The sequence below is a fragment of the Cavia porcellus genome, unplaced genomic scaffold (assembly GCF_034190915.1).
Source record: "Cavia porcellus strain 051 isolate PalLab524CR breed Dunkin Hartley unplaced genomic scaffold, mCavPor4.1 scaffold_1, whole genome shotgun sequence".
Taxonomy (NCBI): domain Eukaryota; kingdom Metazoa; phylum Chordata; class Mammalia; order Rodentia; family Caviidae; genus Cavia; species Cavia porcellus.
The window spans coordinates 57367813-57386787 of NW_026947484.1; the positions used below are offsets into that span (position 1 = coordinate 57367813).

Here is an 18975-nt window from a genome sequence, read left to right on the forward strand (position 1 = left end):
AGGGAAAAACCCTGGCATTGAAAGAGAAGCGTTTGCCTTGGTCCCTTAAGGAGAGGTACCTTCAGCATCTGCCTCCATCCCACCCACAAGAAAGGTCTGACGCCACTTCTTGTGCAGAGTTCTAAATCTTTAAGGAGCTGGAAAACTTGTTGGGTCAGCAACTTAAATTTCTTAAAATAAAAGTAACTAGCTCACAGGGCAAACCTCACAGGACTGTCCTACATGCATGGGGCCCAAACCATGGTGCATGGACAGGGATGCCTCTGCTTCAACCACCTGGCACCTTCCTGCTTATTTTTGGTTCCCGGCTAATCCTTCAGGCATTGAGGTTGCCAGGGAAATAAGCATTCCTCCACCTCAAGGGGGAACTCTTTCGGAGGCCTGTCCCAGAGGGGTTTCTTCCTGCGGGCTCTTCCCAGGAGTGGGCGAGCACAGAGCTCAGAGAGGAAGGCGCTTTGGAAGTGAATGTGGAAGGTTCTTAACTGGGCTGTTGATCCTGTAAGTGGATCTTGGGGTCATCATTTCTCCCTATTATACATTGTCTCAGATTTAATGAACAACTCTTGGTTCACAAAAATACATTCAGCACAAAAATTTCCATAAATAATATAATATATATTTGATATAAACTCTAAGACAGTCAATTGAACTTTAGCCTCTAATCTGCACAGCTTTTGTTGCCTCAATAATATGAACTACAGTTAGTTGTGTACATTTCACTGATCAAACTGAATTTTTATTAAGAAAATTATAATATCTAGTTAGCTTGAAAATATAAATTACAGCATGTTTGATATGCATAGCAATATTTAGTAAATTAATTTTGCACAAGCGATAAGCATTTCTGATTCTTCAGAAAGGAACATACAGTATCTCTAGCTTATGATTTTTCTAATATGCTGCAAAATTAATAGTACTAATTACAGTATTAAGGGATTGGGGATTTAGTAGCATAAGCGCCTGCCTTGCAAGCAGGCAGTCGTGAGTTCGATCCCCGGTACCGATAAAAAGGAAAAACACACACACACAAAAAAAATTACAGTATTAAGGTATGGTATTCAGAAATACTTGACAACAATCTTCTTAAGATACTCAGAGGCATTTTTAAAACTCTGAGTGCATGAAATGATTGATATCCGAATTTAGAATTGCATCCACCAGTGTAAAAGGTCCCTAAGGAAGTAAGGTGCTCATCACCTAGTCTCGTCTGACTTATGATGTTATTGAAATCCTAAGCTAATACGAATTTCAGGAGAGTTTATAATCGAGACTTCGCACTAAAACACATTACTGTTCCCTCCTGAGTCACTCCAGGTTAGTATGAATTTACTAAATTTGCCAATGTAAGTAATCTATTATATTTGCTATTTTAATCTGAGATAAGTTTTCTAAGCAATGTCAAATACTCACAGCAACAAACTGGTTGTTTTCGAGTTTAATGATGTCTCCCACTTTGACATTCATCCATTTTTCATTCTGCAGTCTGAGAACAAAAACAAAATCAGTGTTTGTTTTCAAAAATGGGGAAGAACCAAACATATAATCCAGGAAACGTACTTAGGGTTGTCATGTGAAGCAGGTGAGACTGGGCCAGGATGGGAAATTCCTCCCTAATGAAGTTCTTTCCAGGAGCAGCCTGGAGACAAAGCTCAGAGCGCTAAAGAATTTGCCCGAGGGAACCCAGTGAGCTAATGGCACCTTTGGATGCTACTCTAAATGCCCGGTTCTTGGCCAAGTTCCCTTTTCCACTGCCAGCTTAGGCAATAGCTATGGTCTTCCATAAATTCTGCTGCTAAGATTTTCAAACTCTTTATAATGAATGAGACAGAACCATCCAGGGTCACTGTCTCAGGGAGGACCTGAATGGAAGACAGTTACAAGTGGAGCAGAACAGGGTGCCAGCTGAAATGCAAGTAAAAGGGAAAAGTTAAAATTCTGGAGAGAGCAAAAACAAGGGGTGAGAAAAGAAGCCCGGAAAGATCACAGAGAAACCATCCCCAGCGCTGCGGCAGAAGGAGGGCCGAGTGGCTCCGAATGGGCAGTGGCAGGCGACCGCCCCTGCAGCAATCTTGGAAGTCCATGGATCCCCACATTCCCACCAAGTCCCACAGTCAGAGCCCCCAGTTCAAGGGGGCTTATGAGGCAAAGCCACGGCACCCACTGGAAATGGGCCCGTGGCCCCGTGGAAAGGGCCACCTGCGGCACGATAGCGTGAGGCCAGCAGTCACTTCTGCAACCTCCCGAAATGGAAACCAGCCTTGTTTTCCAAGTTGCAAGCCTTCGTCATGCTTCTTTCTTGGAGATTCCCACTTAGCAGAGGGGCAGGGACAAGTGGGTTGGAAGGGAAGCCAGGGATGACCAGGCGGGCTCCCCAGTAAGTTAAAGTGGGCAGGTTAATTTCATTGTGCAGTGTTTTGTTTTGTTTTCGAAAATAACCTAATTTACTTTGCTTTACAGCCTAGCAAACAGTTTTAAATATTTATACAACTGTGAAATATGCCTCACACTATCAACCCTGCTGGGTCATTTGGCTTAAACACTCAAAGAATTTTTCTTTAATACGGAGCCAAGTACATGTTGTTCTGGAAAGTTTTCAATGGAAGCATTTTCATCCTAAGCCAGAATTCAATCACTTTTCCAAGCCTTGCTTTTCTGGGCTCTATCTAGCTCGATGACAACAGGAGAAGCTACGAAGCCTTGAAACCTCGTTTTGTTTACTTTGCAGGTATGGAGGCTGTGCTGGTTTCTTTCCCCTGGGGCTCCCCTTGCCCATGAGAGACATTTCTCAGGGGACAGTCTATGCAAAACAGGACACGTGACCATGGGGAGGCTGCTGGGTCTTATTTATGGAAATCACACTGCTGCTGAAGTCTCTAGAGCAGCAATGGTGGCACTAGGAGCCCCGATTCCTCCCACTTTGACACTGTAAATGCGGGAAGACTGCACGGGAAACAGCAAGGAACAGTTTCTAAAGGACAACCAAGTGCCCAGCACAACCCACCTTCTTCTCCAACAACCCCACACCTCGATCACACAGACATGTGTGGGCAGAATCTAAAGGAGGCAGCACAAGCCTTACACACACTGAGGGTCAGAAATACCCAAGCAGAAATGAACACAGACCTGCGAAAGATCTTCAGTCATCTCTGTTCTGAAAGCAACCATTGCTCTTGCCCTCCCCACTATTATTGACAACAAAGAGCAGCAAAGTCACCCAGCAGGATGAGAGGAGCAGACAGGAAGCGCTAAGTTAAAGGTCACCTTTGATGTGGTGTTTTTATATAATGGAGTACTACTCGGCTATAAAGAAGGATAAGCTCGAGGCTTTTATAGGTAAATGGAGACAACTAGAGACCATACTCATAACCAAAATAAATCAGACTCTCATGTGTAAACACTGTATTGTCTCTCTAGTGTAAGAGACTGGGAGAGTAAATAAGATCCAAAATGTATGACAGATATTGAAAGTGAAATAGAAAGAAACCATTCAAAAGGAAAGAACAACTGGGATGGGGGAAGGAAAAAAAGAAAAAAGATAGATAGTGTTGTAGACAGGGACTGTACACAGAGAACAATTCAGATCAGGACATGGAGTTTATAATATTTTTATAATGGTCTCCGGAAGGTAACACAGGAGAATGCAGGAAATCTATCTGCAACACCAATGACACATATTATTTAGTCAAGAGTCTAAACCCCACGGCAATGTCCCACATGAGTCCAGATAAAAACCCAGAGCTCAGGATAACGCCTCCATGAGTCCAACTGGAAGTCCAGAGCCCACAAGAAGGACTCATGCCAGTCTCTTTTACAGATTCATGCCAGGAAGACCCAAGGGTCAGTGGTGGGAGCCAGAAAGTCCATGCCAGCAGGACGAAGGAGCTGTGCTAGTGGGATGAGGGGTCTACACTGGAGCCGAGAAGTCACACTCACAACAAAGAGCGGGGCTGTCCTGAAAGGCACCACAGCTGTCCTCAGCAACATGGAGGCCATGAGCTCCTCCAATGACAAACACAGTTGAGTACATGCCAGGAAGCAGCGTGACGAGTTCATCCTGGAGACCAGGCAGCACACGTCTTCCCCTCCGGAGCCAGGAAGAAATGCTTGATGTGAAGACCAAAGCTTCTCCAGGAGAACCAACAGCTCAGACAGCAACTCGTAGGAGAACCCACAATGCCTCCTTAACGCTTCAATCCCTCCCAACACCTTAATTCTTCTCCACCTATTTATCCTGGCAACCCTCCTCATGTGGAGCATCTTCTCTCAATGCATGCTGATGTAATCCAGCTGGCGTTAGGTTGACCACTAGTTTTCAAACCATAACAATCCACCCCTGGTCAACTTAATAACCACACACATTTCCTTAAACTATAGTCCTTAGTGGCAGATTTGTTACATTAATAAAACAATTACATATATACACAATTCTTTTTTACACATAATTCCTGCATCAAAACAAAAACATTTAAAAGGTGACCAACGTTCAACATTAAAACACAGTACTTTGACAAATCACAACTGGGTTACAAACATATAAAACATTAAAATCACACTAAAAGAACAATTACAATCACAGTCCTTGATTCCCATTAACTTTAACATGGCATGGCAAGACTAAAATATAAGAATCTCCTGCAATTCAAATGTACTCTTGATTTTTCCATTATCCTATTTTTCTAAACAACCATGTTCTCTGTTTCATCTTTACAACCCACAGTTCCAATGGAGCCTTCTTCTTGGCCAAGTATTTTAAATTACTCTACTAGCCCTTTGCTCTAAATTTCAAAATACACCTGGTCAAAAGTTCTCTAAAGTAACCATGCTACCATCCCAAAAGTAGACTGCACTGAAATTTTTCTGCCACCCAGGTAATATCTCTAAATACAAACAAGAAGACCAACTTTCATCTAAAGCACAATATACTACCTGAACTCCAGCAGACATTGCAGTCTTTCCCAACAGAAGCCTCCCAAGCTTCATCTTAATTGGCAGCATTTCCATCAGTACTCTGATCTTCCAGGTTCCGACCAGAGTTTCCAAAGTAATACAGCACACAGGGGCTGTCTCTTTGGCCAATCTCTCAAATATTTTCAAATTAATTTCTAAGGCTCTCAAGTCACATGGCCAGGCAACATAACAGCAATGACCCCACTCTCGGTACCAATTTCTGTATTGGTCAGGGTTTTACTAGAGAGAACAGATATAACCCGGATATACAGAAACAACAAGATTGGCTTACGACAGTCAGTCACAGAGTCTGATGAGGAAGCATGCAGAGGGTGTCTATGCACTGAAAGCTGAAGGATTCAATCCAAAATCTGGAGTTCACCCTAGTGTCTTGTGCAAGTCCACACCAGCAGGCTGATGGGTCCGTGACAGAAGGCCAAAGGCTCTGTGATGAAAAGCTGAAGAGTCTGTACTGGAAGCCAGGAGGCGAGGTCCAAAACCAAAGGCCAAGACTGGAGCTTCTCCCAAGAATGGCATGGATTTGTCCTTCCTCCTCTCTTTTTATACCTCGAGGTGATAACCCACCCTAGGGTGGGTCTTCTTCTACATCCTTGGGTGTAGAATTGCTAAACCCATTTAGTTAGCTTCTAACTGTCTCAAGTTGACACAATCAATCAACCACTAGAGATAGATAGATAGACAGATAGATAATTATACTACTACTATCTGTTGGTTCATCAAAAAAATGTGCTTTCATTGTTTGATCATTTTTTCACGCCTATATCTTGTAATCTGAGCAACTACTTTGAAAATACTATGCAACATATTAACTTTTATTAATCTGTTAATTTGAAATTCTGCATCATTGTTTTTCTTCTGTTTTCATTTTAAAAATTTTTTTAAATTAATAGAAATATACATATATGAAAAGCAAGCTATCTTGAAAACATTGCTGGGTTCTTCAGATGTTAACTTTGCAGTGACTGGGTTTCTTCATCAGCTGGAAACAACACAAACAGCCTTGCCCAGGGCCCTGAGTGCTGTGCAGCCCTTCGAGGTCGCAGACAGCCTTGTAGGCTGTGGAAGATGACACAGGCCCCAGACTCAGCCCCTTCACCTTGTCGAGGAAGGCACTTTGCTCATGCAGAGGAATATTCTGCCAGTGGGTTCATTCGTTAATCACACTGAAATTCCAAGATTTGAAATGTGACTCGATCTTCAATATTGTAATAGAATTACTGCGTGTTGTGCAACAGACATAATCTAGTTAGTGCTTCTTTGAAGCAGATTTTTCAGAACTAGATGGGGTAATAAGATAGCCCTTACCTTAGCAAACTCACAAGCCAATTGATAAATAAGCCAAAACGCAAGAAAAGAATTCATAAAATTTAAATTCCAGAGGCGCCATAAAACATATGGACTTCAACTGCCCCCGAATGACAGCACTGTTTGAAACAGCCACTGACCTGTGTCTACCCCTCAGAACCTCACAGTCCAGTCCTGAGGATAAGAACGGTCACAACTTCCCTCAATGAGTGCTGATGCATCCTCTGAACCCACTTCCTCCTGGTGAGGCAGAGGCACCAAGAGCTTTAGGCTTAGGGGAAAACCTCCCAGAGGAAATGCAGGCCTGGAGCTGGGCATGTACCTGTAATTCCAGCACTCAGGAAGCTGAAACAGGAAGGTCGCTGCAAGCTGGAGGCCAGGTTACAGAGTTAGTTCAAGGCCAGCCTGAAGTACATAGTGACACCCTTTCTCAGAGAGACAGAGACAGAGGCACATAGAAAGACAGAGAGCAGGGACAGAGACAGAGAGACAAGACAGGGGGAGAGAGATTGGTTATTGATTGACTGATGGATTGAAAATTCAAGTGCAGGAGTAGGTTAGTACCTATGCCCTACACCCTGGACTTCTGGCTCTAGAGGTTGCCTTAACAAGACACCAAGCCCAAGGACAGATGGGGGACATTCTACAGACTCCGAGAGACTCTGCCATCCTTCCCTCCTGACTTCCTGTCAGCAACACAAATGCCTAAAAAAGAGGATTTCCTGAAAAGTCACAGCAGATGTGTTGGGCCCTGGAAACCAGAGAACATGTAACTATTTATTGAGTGACAGATAAATCAAGGAGTAGAAAATGAATTCTTTCCAAAAACATTTGCTGATTAAGAGCGTTTCCTAAATGTCTACTAAGAATTGCAGCAGAAGACATTTATTCAGTGTTTGGTGCATTCCAGAGACTAATCCTTTCACGTACAGAGTTGCAAATAAAAAACAAATAACAGCCCATTAAATCAGAGAAACAAGGAATTCTTTTAGTATAGGTGTGCCCCATGCAGCATTTGAGATATACTAAAAGGTTATTATTGTTTATATGCCATCTCAACTTAGAGTCTTATATTTAAAGATGGTATATCTAACAATACTATATGTGTGGTCTTATTTCACAAGACTCCTATGACATAGGTACTGTTTTTACCCTCATTTTACAGACTAGAACCTTAAGTTTTAGAGAAATTGGGATATTAATGCTATTTTGCAATATCCAGAAAAAATTAAATGCCCACACAGCTTGATATAGATAGGCCACTTGAAAGAACTGATTATACATGTGTTTAACATGCACATACAAGGATGTTTATTGCAGCATTGGCTATAGCAATCCATTGGATACCACTAAAAAGAAATCATTTAAAATCAGATGGATGTACCACAGAACACATTCATTCAAGGTTCATCTGCGGCATGGAATACAATGCAGCCACCGAAAAGAACAAGCTGGTACTGACATGAAACATGTTCTAAGATCTACTTCTGGGTGAGAACGAATCACAGAACACTACACATGCACAGCAAGATTCATCCTTGGAAACAAGAGTATGTACGCCTACACACAGACATGATTTTAAATGCATAGAAAATTTCTTGAAAGACACACAAGAAACTTGAACGGTGGCCATTAGAGAAAGGAAGTGCGGTGGGGACCAGGCGGGCAAGGAGACCTCATTTCCATCGTACTTGCTTTCATACTGTTTGACTTCTCAGTATTCTATCAATGGGCCTTTTAATGGCAACTTGGGAGAGAAAGGAAGAAATGGAAACTTTCCCTTCAGGTCACATGCAAATGGCGGGGCTGAGACTGGAACCCACGTCTGTCGGGCTACGAGGCCCAAGTTCCCGGTGAATCTGTATCTATTGTTCATCTCACTTGATTTTCTATGGTAACTGTGTGCTGCTGTTTCAAAAGACAGCGCCCCCTAAGGAGCACAAGAAGTTTGGTGGCGGTCATGGTGCCACTTGCAGCCTTCATTTAAAGCCAGCCGGGCGGCAGAAAACGAAGACAGGTCATGGCCAGGCCCCAATGCCAACGGCCTGGGGAGGAGCTTTCTGGTTCTTTTCAGGTCCAGCACTGCCAGAACCACACCAGGGACAAACATGCAGCACCCCCCCCACACACACACACACAGGGGCTGGTGAGTGGCACTCTGCACCACCTACCCACCCGGAAGATGCAGATGCATCCCCTGCCCACCCAGCTCTCCTTTCTTCTGAGCACAATGCATGTGCTGAGCCAGCGTCCCACGGAGAGGGGGTCAGTGAGCTGCAGAAGATGTGTGCTCTGTTCGCATCGACCATGCCAGGGAAAGGATGGGCAGAGGGCAGGGGAGCAAGATGCCTTCCTGCAGACACAGAGATTGCTGTGACAATTTGCTGGGGAAAAGTAACCGATGGTAGAGATGCCTGGCCTGATTTACATGGAAATCTGCATAAATCCCACCATGCCTTATCCGGATGCAGAAACGCACACGCTTTAGCGTCCATATGTGAAAAGTGAGACCCTCTTTTCACTCACTTTACCTGCAGGATAAGTCTGCACAGAGAACCCTTCTCCTGACTCAGTCCCCCAAGCCCCCCATTTCTTCTGTAGATCGGGGGTAGGACTCCACTCAGAGGCCACTAGAAGATGATGACAGCAGAAAATGGTTTCAGAGGAAGCCTCTGGCATCTGCAAGGACACAGAATGCTGGAGGAAATGCCAGAGGTGACCAGATATGGCAGAGTAGGGTAGGGTTCCCAGGTGGCAGTGACTGGGGGTTTGTGTGGGAGACACAGGCTGATGTGATCTTGGGGTTAACACCTTCGAGGAAAGGAAGATGCACAGCAGGGCAAGAGAGTGAATCAAGTTTTTGCCACAGTCACAACCGCCAGAAGTCTCCGGCGCCCAGCTCTGGGGAGCCCTAGAGCCTGAAGAGGCCTCTGACGGCCTTGGGCAGGCCAGTCCTGCATACCTGATACCATGCAGCCCCTGGGTGCAGGATGCCCCCACAAAGGCTCTCCTCAGCCAAGGGCGATGCCTCCAAAATGGCGACAGCTGGAGGTTGCACATGGCAGCCTTCCTGGTGGCTAAAGACACTCAGGGGACAAGGGTGGCTCAGAACAGCGGCTGCTTGTGTCTAAGCTATTTCACCTTCCTGGAGTCCCAGCTGCCACGCTTGCAAGCAGCCGCCTTGGATCTCTGTGTTTCTTCCACCCTGATCCAGCTTTAGGACTTAGAGGGGTCTTGGGTCACCATTCATTCCCTCTGCCAACAATAAATAAAGCTGATAAACACCTGTCTAACATCAGTCCCTTAAAAGGACTCTGCAGACCACCACTAGATGCCCAAAGAGCATGTCATTAAGAGTAACAACTATAGGGAGAGAAATTGCTTTTCCTGAAATATTCCTTTGTATGAAGAACAAACTTGGAAAAGAACATTACAAGCAGTCACCTTAACTTTAGTTGATCAACCGTTCTCTTATCCAAGTGGCCACACCTTAATTTAGAATACCAGTGAATTTTCTTTTTCAGTTAGTAGTGAGTAACTCTTCTCTTTTCAGGAAAAAAAAAAGCCGTCTCCAAAAGACAGTTCCCAAAGAATAAGAAGCAAATATGAATGCCTCAATTCCAGGATTAACAAGTGGTCCTGTTTTCCCAATGACTATTGTGATACCCTCAATCAATTTTCCTTTGGAGGTGCAGATTAACAAGAGAAAACATCTGCTGAAGCAGAAAAAAATGTTTAGTGCTTACAGCACAAAGACGGGGCCAAGCCAACACCAACAGTGCAAAAAAGCCTCTCGATGTGATGTGGGTCTCTCACAGACTCTAATTTTTCTGGAAACAGTATTACTGGTTTTGCAGCACAAATATAACTAATGTTATCCCTGGAAGGTGATGAGTTTAATTCCTTGCTATATTTGCAGTCATATTAAATCCTAAAAGCTTTCTCACAAAACTTTAAAATTGCTCTTTAAAATGAGGAGTAATATTTATCATCCTGAGTTCCTCTAAAGCAAGATAGCAGGTAGGGAGAATTCTTCATTCATGGACCTGCCACTAAGAAGCCACAGACCTCTCCTTATTTTTCACATTTTATCTTGTATTAGTATATGTGTGCAGTATATAATTATTACATTCTTCGTGGGGAGCCAATAAATGCACAGGACACCCCATAATTCTTTTTTCATTCCTTTCTCCGCTCCCATCTCTGGGTTCCCCATCTGCAAAAGATCTATCTCTGTATTTCCTAGTTTCTTTTCTTTCACTTTTCATTTTGATTTTGGGTTTCTCTCGTGTGCAGAAAATGAGCATCCTGAGCTAGACAAGAACTACAAGAGGAATTAGAGACATACTATGCTAGAGAACCTACAGACAGCAGAAAAGTATGAATCTGGCTCTCTAAGCTACCCCACCAATAAATCATCTCTGCCTTTGGATACCTGGAGCATGTAAATATTCTCCCGGTCAACAATGAAGAACACCTGTGTTCCAAGAAAATGACCTCAATGTTAAATTATTTGCCATATAACTGTCGTCAAAAGCCCAGTGAGAAAATTTATAGGCCAGAGAGATTGTCTAATAAAGGATATATTAACTTTCATTCCCCATATACGGTGAGCTCATCAGAAAACTATATGCCTGGACTTTATTACTCAGATCCCTTTAGATTTGTCTTCTCTGAATCATGACTTAACACCACGCCAACAGACTTCAATCAGGATTTATTTATAGTCATGAGTAAAATTTCTCTGTCTTCTGAGGCTCAACCATTATGTCATTCCTGGTTCCCTCAGCACCAGGATAAATCTTGTTGCTCATAGTTGCTTCCTTCCATCAGACCATCAGTTTTGTATCCTTGGCACCTTCACAATGATGAAAAACAAAGTTCCAGGCAACGTCTTACATTTAGGAAAGCAAAGCTTACTGGATTGCTTAAATGCGCCCTTGACAATTTTATAGGAAGACTCTGTCTTTTGAAGATGACATTGTAAAGACAGTCTTGGTACTTGCAGAAATAAAATTTGGTTCAGAATGAACCAGACATTGGGTTTGAATCTTTTTTTAATTATTATACTCTTAAAGAACAGAATTCGTCCTCCTACTCTGAAGGAAATGAAGTAACATAGTAGAAAGAGTCCATGTTCTAGAATCCAAAAGCAAATACTTGAGTCCAAGCTCCGCCATCCACCATGAGACTCTGGGCAAGAATTTGACCAAAACTGAAATCCCCCACTATGGCCTGTAAGAATCAGCCTTCCTGGCCCCTCAGGAGGTCTCTATTTGAGGGTCTTTAAAATGATACAAGCGAGGGGCTGGGGATTTAGCTCAGCGGCATAAGCACCTACCTTGCAAGCAGGCGGTCGTGAGTTCGATCCCCAGTACCAATAAAAATGAAATGAAATAAAATGATACAAGCCCATTGGACATTTAAATACCTCCCTATCATGACATCTGTGATTTTCAGGGGAGATGAATTTATAAAAGAATTTTGTAAAGTATAAAATAATACAAACCATTAAAGTATCATGACTAGTTTTCATCACTAGGAGGATCTTGTTATAAGAATAGTGCATTCTAGTTTTTATTTCAAGTCTCCCAAAGAGCTATTTATACTCACTGTGTCCATGTCTCAGCTACCCACACCTTCTCCAAACAGGATTTTGTCTTCACCCAATGCAACCATAACCTCCCCAGTGAGAGCTGCTCATCTTTACGCTGTTAAATCCAATGACAATTCCCAGTCTCCCCTTTATCTGACACAGTCACTTGCTCCCTCTTCTTCAAATGCTTTGCTTTAAACATAGAATGATATACTCACACGGCTTTCATTTTATTTCCTTAGTCATTGTGCTATGGTTTGGAAGTATCCACCCAAGGTTCATATGTTAAAGCCCTGGTCACCAGCTGGTGGCACCACTGGGACATGGGGGATCTTCAGGAGTTGGGGCCTCGTAGACAGAAGTATGGTCTTCGAGGCTGTGCCCTGGAAGGAGACCTTGGGCTTTAATCAGCAGCCTCATGCCCCATGGACTCTTGCCTTAATGTTCTGCTTCACCAGAGGCACAAAAGAACATGGACTGAAACCTCTGATACCCTGAGCCAAAAGAGACTTTCCCTCCTTTTAAGTTGATTTTCTCAGGTATTTTGTTATAGCAACAGAAAGCTGGTAGCATACCCTCCTTAGCTGAACTCAACGAGTAATGAGCACCCACTGTTTTTGAAGCACTGTGCCAAGCTATGGGGAGAAAGCCATCATCTCTCTGTCCTGCAGTGGCTGGTCATCAAGAGACAGAACCTAAATGGGCGAGCTCCTAAAATCCATACCTAAGTTTCCCTTAGTGACATTTACAACATGTCACAGGAACCTAAAAGGATACTTTCTGCTCATTCCACTTGCCAGCAGTAACTACTAAGACATTCCAGAGACAGCGACAGAAGGGCTGAGCCCTGACAAATGAAAAAGAGAAAAAGGAAGGAATTCGTTGCAGGAATTCATTGTTTTAAAAAGAAAAAGGCTGTTAAGTGAAATAAATCAGACACACAAGCTTAAATATTGTCTGGTTTCTCTTACATGAGAAACCCAAAGTATAAATAAATTAAAGAACAAAACAAAAAATAGATATAGGAAATACAGAGATGGATCTTTTGCAAATGAGGGAAGAATCAAAAGGTGGAAGGAGTCGGGAAGGAGATGAAAAAGGAATTAAAATGCCTTGTATATGGTTCCAGCTCCCCAGGGTGCACAGAACCGTTATGTACTGCGAACAAGGACTAATAAAAATAAAACTTTGTTAGAAGAAGAGCCATTTGGTGTGAACGGAGGTATCAGAAAGGTCAGCTCAAGGCCCCGGGAACAGGCACTTTTGACTATAAGGAGTGTGCTGGAAGGTTATGAAAGAATTAGGAGTATATTTTGCTTTGTGTTGTTTTACAGGAAGAAAGCGAGAGGGAACATGGATATCCCAGCAGAGCCCGGGCCTGGAGAGCCCACTCTGACCCCTGCTACTCCAGCGAGGTAGCCTCTCTGTGATCACGGAGAGCCATTGTTTCCCACTGGAGGAAAGAGCTTATTCCAAGACAAAAACAGAACACAAGGAAATTCTGTAGGCCAACAACAGACAGTGGATATAAACAAGTCACAGGAAAGAGAAATAAGAAAGGCAGTTAATACACATTTGGGAAAACAGTAACATTCACTAGAAATCAACACATTTTTAAAAGAACAAAGATCTACTCATACTTAGAAGATTGGCCTAGATTTTTTTAAACCATAAAACTCCAATCATGGAATTTTGGAAAACTACTTTGGTTTGCTCAGATAAGAGAATAAATTGGCAAAGACTTTCCAGAAAGCAACTTAACAATACACATTAAAAACCATTAAAGGGTTGGTGATTTAGCTCAGTGGCATGAGTGCCTGCCTGGCAAGTGCAAGGTCATGTGTTTGATCCTCAGTACAAAACAAAACAAAACAAAACCACTGACAACACCTGAATGTCTGCTGGTGGGGAGATACAATAGAACAGTTCTTTATTAAAATACAGAACAAGCAGGTCTGGGAATTTAGTTCAGTGGCATAAGCACCTGCCTTGCAAGCAGGCGGTCATGAGTTCGATCCCCGGTACCGATAAAAAGACAAAAAATACAGAACAAGCTAGCTATACTAGCACATGCCTGTAATTCCAGCACTTGAAACAAAAGGATTGAGAGCCGGAGATTTAGTTTAGCAGCATAAGTGCCTGTCTAGGTCATGAGTTGGATTCCCAGTACCAAAATATAAATAAATAAAATAAAATAAAATAAAATTTAAACCATTTAAAAAACTGTATCTAGATTTCCTAAAATACAGCTCTACAGAAGTAATTAGAGCTGCAAATAAAATCTTCAAAGATGTTCTTCTAAGAAGCATTTAGAAAAACAAAAAATTAAAAACAATTATTCAACAATGAAAGAATAATCAATTAGAGCACATCTATTGTGTACCCATTACAAATACGTTTTCAAAGAATTTTTGCATGACCTATGTCCCAAAAAAAGTGAATTACAAAATTGTATGTACTACACTTGCTTTTGCATATCTGTACAAATAGACTAATATAAAAGGAACAACTTTTCCTCCTTATATTTGTGATTTTATACAACATTTTCGTTGGTTAGTTTTAGTAAAAGGTTCACCTCTCTTAGAAAGTCTCCTAAGCCTCTCAAACTAGGATGAGTTCACCCTCTTTAAAACTTTTATGGTTGTCCATAAATATTCCATCATGTACATTATGACTTGTTTCCTCTCTCCTCCACAGAATGTGTCAGAAAAACCAGAACTGCTACATTAATCATCTTTGTACTCAGTAGTGAGGGAACTGAGACAAACCTAAAGATTTCTCTTTAGCTCAGAGCAGCCCCTATATGTTTGCTCTTAATAGCACTGCAACAGTAACTCAAATGGTCTCAACAAGGCTGGCTAGACTATTTAGCACCATCAGCTTGTCCAGTCCACGTCAACAGGACAGCGTGGAAACAGGAACCCCACCTGGGGCATGTGCCCAGTGCCCAGGGCAATCCAGTACCCCTGCCCTGGATACACCTGGCTGCTGTGAAAGGTCCTGGCACCCCTGCCACCCGGTCCCACTGACCACAGCTGTGGACATCCTGGCTGAGGGCTCCAGATCATTCCATCTCTCATGTGCCAAAGATAAGAGGACCAACACAGGCCTTCAGTGTGTTCCCTTCATTTTTCTCTGGCATTTCTAAGACCCAAAGGTCTTAGGGGTTTCTTTTGTCCTTGGATACACCAATATATACACATAGACGATAGATAGATATGATTAGAAAAGAAAATCAGAAAAGATAGCCCATAGATATACTATAGACTATAAATAAAGTCATAAGGCCTTGAAGCCATTACTATATATGATACACCTATTCACATGTGTATATAGATATCTATAAATACATACACATATGGGTTCTTTCCGGCTTGGAGCAGACTCTGGTTTTCTCTGTTAGGAAGCTGAAACCTTTCTACCATAAAACTGCTCTTCTAGTTCTTTTTGGAAAACATCCCACAGCTCCAGGATGAAGATTTCCTGTTTCATAACAATGGCAGGCCAGTCTCTATGTTCCCTAAGCCTTCTCTGGTCCCTAAGCTTTTCTACCTATCCAGGGATTTCAAGGTCTTCCGATCTTATTTCTAGTTCAGTAAAAATACCTATATAGTATGTGTATATAGGTAAGCACTTTCTTCTGATTTTCTTTTCTAACCTTTATTTTCAACTCATTTAATTAGATTTCATGCCAGCAATGGTGGCCAATCATTGGGTGCCTTTTGATAGAACTTACAACCAGTTTGCCAGTAGCAGTACAAGGTTTGAAACTGACAACAACAAACTGGCATGCCATGAGCAGTGTTTGTGCTATGTTCTTTTGCATGTTTTTTACATAAAATCTGACCCATGCATTTTAGCTATTAATTCTCTGTGTTCTCTGATGAATAGGTCTCCATTGAATGATGTTTTCCTATCATTCTTTATGTCTCAATTTCAGTCTTCTCTCCCCTTCATCCTTGAAAGGAGAGGACAGATGCAAAGCAAGGACAAAATTTAGAATATGGGTAAAGAGGAAAAGGACAAGGAGGAGAAAGTGGAGGCAGAAGAGGAGAAGAACAGAATCCAACGAAAATAGAATGCGAGTGTGTCTCTGGGGGTCTAAGCACAGGAAGTGTGATAGCGTCTTCTGCCACAAAAATTGACAGCAAAGGAATTGACAGCATTCTGAAACCACTTTTCACAATGACAAATCAGGTGGGGGAAAAAGTCCATGGAAGAGAACGTGTACGGAGTCCTATTTCTCAAAATGTGAATGGATGTCACAGTGACTGGTCACCTAAAGGTGTGCAAGTGAAGGAAATCCTGTCCCCTTTTCCTACTTTCTTGCCCTTACTGGAAAATTAGGATCCAGCATCTTTAAAAATATTAGCCTAAGTTTCACCCAAGTTTCACAAGGAAGTCTTGTATGAAAGAAAGCCCATCCTTTAATCATGGACCAGCAGTTGATTCACAGCACTATGACCCCCAAACCTATCTCTAATAAAGCAAGTACTCATGGAGCTCAGTCCTCATCAGCTTAGTCTGGACCAGCCCCTCCCTGGCCGATAGGAACAGAAAACAAAGCGTGTGGAACAGACCAGGAGTTTCCAACAGATACTTAATAACCCAGTCTAGAAAAAAACTTCAGCTTTCCCTTTTTGGAAGAAAACTTTATATATTCTTTTATATTTTAAAGCTACTTACAGTTCATATGGCTTCCAGATCTGCTCTCCAGAAGCAAGGGCACTGTCCCCCAGCTGTGTCTCTCTGGACCCTGGCAGCCAACTAGATGCATATTTGGTCTGAAAATGAAGCCTCCAACTTAGCAGTGTGTAGTGGAAGCAACTAGAACACACATTCCTGGACAGGGAAAGGTAACTTCCACTCGCCAGCCAAACATCTCAGAAAGTGTTGCAGGGAAGGACTGGTGCGGCACAGGCCCCAGAAAGTGCATCTCTGATTCCCCATCCCAGGTCTTCAGCGGTCCGGGCCCTCACAGTTTGGTTTGTTGGATACACTGCCACCTGGGGAGGGTGCCAACAGCAGTAAGCTTCAAGCACCATCCCAAGCTCTGATGACTCCGGAGCAAAGCCAATTAGGTAAAGAAAGCGGCCTACACCTGTCTGTCTTTAAATTCCAGGCTCTGTCCCATGCATGTGAAGCTGCAGCAGTGCCACATGGCATCCAGGAACTCAGCACTCCAAGGACCCCACACATTCAAGCAGCAAAGACAGAAGACAATGGCATGCATGAAACTCAAATATACAGACACCGCCTCTGTCCTGATGTTGGTTGCTGGAAAGAAAGAGGGAAGCATTTTTACCTAATACACAGCTTTTGCCTGAGGATGGCATATTTAACTTGCTCAAATGGATTTTGCTCAGTAAGAAGACTCTCAGGATGCAAAGTGACATCACATCTCTGAGCCACGCGTTGAAAGCCTCCTGACGCTTTTTGCCGCAGTCTCCTCCATCTGCAATACGATGACCTCACTGCTGGAAGAGCCCATGGTTATATTTCCAATTCTTTAACTACTCTGTTTTTTAATTTTTAATGATGACATTTATTTATCACATTCTTTATCTTTAGCCATTTGGTTAATATTTCTCCAGTTTATGTGCAAAAAACAGTGACGGAAATCAAGTGGTTTGAATTTTAATTTTTAAATTTTTTTATTAAAACGTAATGCTTTCTTTCTTTGTGTGGAGTTGATATGTGCATGTCCATGACATTGTCTTAATTCCTTTATAAATCCCCTTTTCCTCCTCTCCCTTATCTCTCCATCTCTTGGTCTCCCTCCTTTTGTGAAAGAGCAATCTCCATTCTTTTTATTCTGGTCCCCCAGAACCACTGAGGTACTTATTTAAAAAAGAATCCCGGACACATGCACTTTGATTAGGTGGTCTGGGGAATGACCTACAAACCGATACTGGTAGGATTCTGACAGGGCAGTCTTGTCTGAATGATTCAGTCTGTTGGCATCCATGGGGGCCTCACCCGACCGCCCCAGAGGGTGAGATGTTGCCATCTTGAGTGGCAATGTGCGTTCTTGTTGTATGTATTGGACTCCAGCAGGATTTCATTTGGAAAGGATTCTTGGAGAAAAAGACCTGAGAAATGTCAGGACTCCAACTCCCTTGTTTACAGATGAGAAAAACTGAAGTCCTTGATCCATCAAACTTCACACAGCAGACCAGGGACAGGGCTGGAACCAGATCGCAGGCTCCTAACACGAACTGGCAGATTCTCCCAAAACCCTGTTTCATGCCTGAGTATCTTTATGAGGTGTGAGCAAAAGCACAGTGAATGCTGCCGCTAAGTGCCATCCAACAGAAAGGCAGCTCCTGAAAACATCCCAGTGCGTCCCCATCTCGCACTGTGTGACTCCTGACTCTTCCCGAAAGTCAACGTGACCATGAAAGGAAATGTTTTGAATTGATACAGAATGCAACACAGCTAAAGATGTTTGTGAAAGCAAACTCCAAAAGCTGCTTCAGAAAGTATCAAGAGTGATGGGATAAGTATGGAAACAAAGAGAGACAGAGAGACAGAGAGAGAGAGAGAGAGAGAGAGAGAGAGAGAGAGAGAGAGAGAGAGAGAAGAAGAAGAAGAAGAAGAAGAAGAAGAAGAAGAAGAAGAAGAAGAAGAAAAAGAAGAAAAAGAAGAGAAAAGGGAAAACTAAAAGAAAATTACATCTTTAAAATTAATCCCCTGAGATCTCCAAGACCTTGGGGTTCAGGTATGACTTTGCTTCTCAAAAAATGCCCTGGCCCTCCTCCCTAAATCAACTCAGAAGAAAAAGGTCTCAAAGACCGTGATATATTTCTGATTCCCACTGGCACCTAGGATATGAGGGCCTCAGGTACAGAAAAGCAGCAGCAATGGGTCTGAGTCCAGAGCAGAGGACAAACTACATGGAGCACTAAACAGGAGGTAACTGTGGAGAACCCCGGATAGGAGGGAGGAGACTCGAGCCAAATACACTGTGTGTTGAACAGTGGAGAACAAGGAGAGATTTAAAAGGTCAGCAGCAGAGAAGAATTTACGGGGAAGAAAAATGTGGGAACTCCACATTGGTCGCAGAGGGGTGTCTGATGTGAACCTCCCTGGTTATCATCTCCAAA

The 18975-nt window shown here is 42.8% G+C and overlaps 1 protein-coding gene across 12 annotated transcripts in view; it reads right to left on the reverse strand.

Annotated features, from left to right (window-relative positions):
• Positions 1-18975, reverse strand: part of Atp8b4 (ATPase phospholipid transporting 8B4 (putative)) — a 227871-nt gene that overhangs the window by 129001 nt on the left and 79895 nt on the right. For all 12 annotated transcript variants that reach the window (XR_010047426.1, XR_010047425.1, XR_010047424.1 and 9 more), the window contains one exon: positions 1411-1483. Coding sequence is in view for 1 of the 12 variants with exons in the window: in XM_013154709.2 (XP_013010163.1) it covers positions 1411-1483 (73 nt within the window). In the remaining 11 variants the exon portion in view is untranslated. The remainder of the gene's footprint in view (positions 1-1410; positions 1484-18975) is intronic.